This window comes from Corvus brachyrhynchos, unplaced genomic scaffold, assembly GCF_000691975.1.
Source record: "Corvus brachyrhynchos isolate BGI_N302 unplaced genomic scaffold, ASM69197v1 scaffold318, whole genome shotgun sequence".
NCBI classification, from domain to species: domain Eukaryota; kingdom Metazoa; phylum Chordata; class Aves; order Passeriformes; family Corvidae; genus Corvus; species Corvus brachyrhynchos.
Window position 1 is genome coordinate 93410 of NW_008239537.1, and position 910 is coordinate 94319.

Sequence of the window (910 nt, forward strand, 5' to 3'; positions counted from 1 at the left end):
GTCGCCCCGTGCGCCCTTGGGGCCGTCCTTGCCCGCGGAGCCGGGGGGGCCAGGGGGGCCGGGGTTACCCTGGGGGGAGAGATCAGGGTTAGAGCGAACACAGGAGAGGTTTCCATGTTCCTGATCCATCCCTGAGACATTCCTGATCCCAGTCCTGATCCATCCCTGAGACATTCCTGATCCCAGTCCTGGCGCTGCCCAGGGGTTGGAGAGCGCTGGGAACTGTCCCTTTGGAAGGTGGGTGGCACCCGGGGGGGGGGTATCCCCCCACACTCACCGGGGGACCCTGAGCGCCCCGGGCTCCTTTGGGGCCGGTGACACCAGTGGGACCCTGGGAAGAAGCAGAAAAAGGGTGAGGACAGTCAGGATGCGGCGATTCCTGGAACTCCTGGGATGAGGGACCCCCGGAAGGGCTCAGCCCCAATTTGGGGGGTCCCAGCTGGACCCACCTGCGGGCCTGGAGCTCCGGAGGGTCCCTGGGGCCCGGGGGCGCCGGCGTCGCCCTTCTGGCCGGGCTCCCCCTGCTCGCCCTTGGCTCCGGGTTGTCCATCAGCACCCTGGGAAAGGGTCAGCAGTCAGCAGCCGGAGCCAGAGGCGATCCCGGCTGATCCCAACTGTCCCAAGTGATCCCAGAGCTTCCTGAGGGATCCTGGCTGCCCCCAGATGATCCCAACTGTCCCCAAATGAGCTGTTCCCAAACGATCCCAGTTTTCCCCCAGTGATCCCAACTATCCTGAGTGATCCCAGATCTTCCCAAGCGATCTTGGCTGCTTCGAGTGATCCCAGCTTCCCCTCAGTGATCCCAGTTTCCCCCACACTCACATTGGGGCCAGGGGGTCCAACGCGTCCGGCAGCTCCGGGGAATCCGGTGGCTCCCTGGGGATGGAGGCGAGAGCAGCTCAGATCCCGC

At 65.5% G+C, this 910-nt stretch overlaps 1 protein-coding gene across 1 annotated transcript in view; it reads right to left on the bottom strand.

Moving 5' to 3' along the window:
* Window positions 1–910, bottom strand: part of COL2A1 (collagen type II alpha 1 chain) — a 21443-nt gene that overhangs the window by 6103 nt on the left and 14430 nt on the right. Inside the window, 4 exon segments of the mRNA XM_017741203.1 lie at window positions 13–69; window positions 278–331; window positions 450–557; window positions 823–884. Coding sequence (XP_017596692.1) covers window positions 13–69; window positions 278–331; window positions 450–557; window positions 823–884 — 281 coding nt within the window.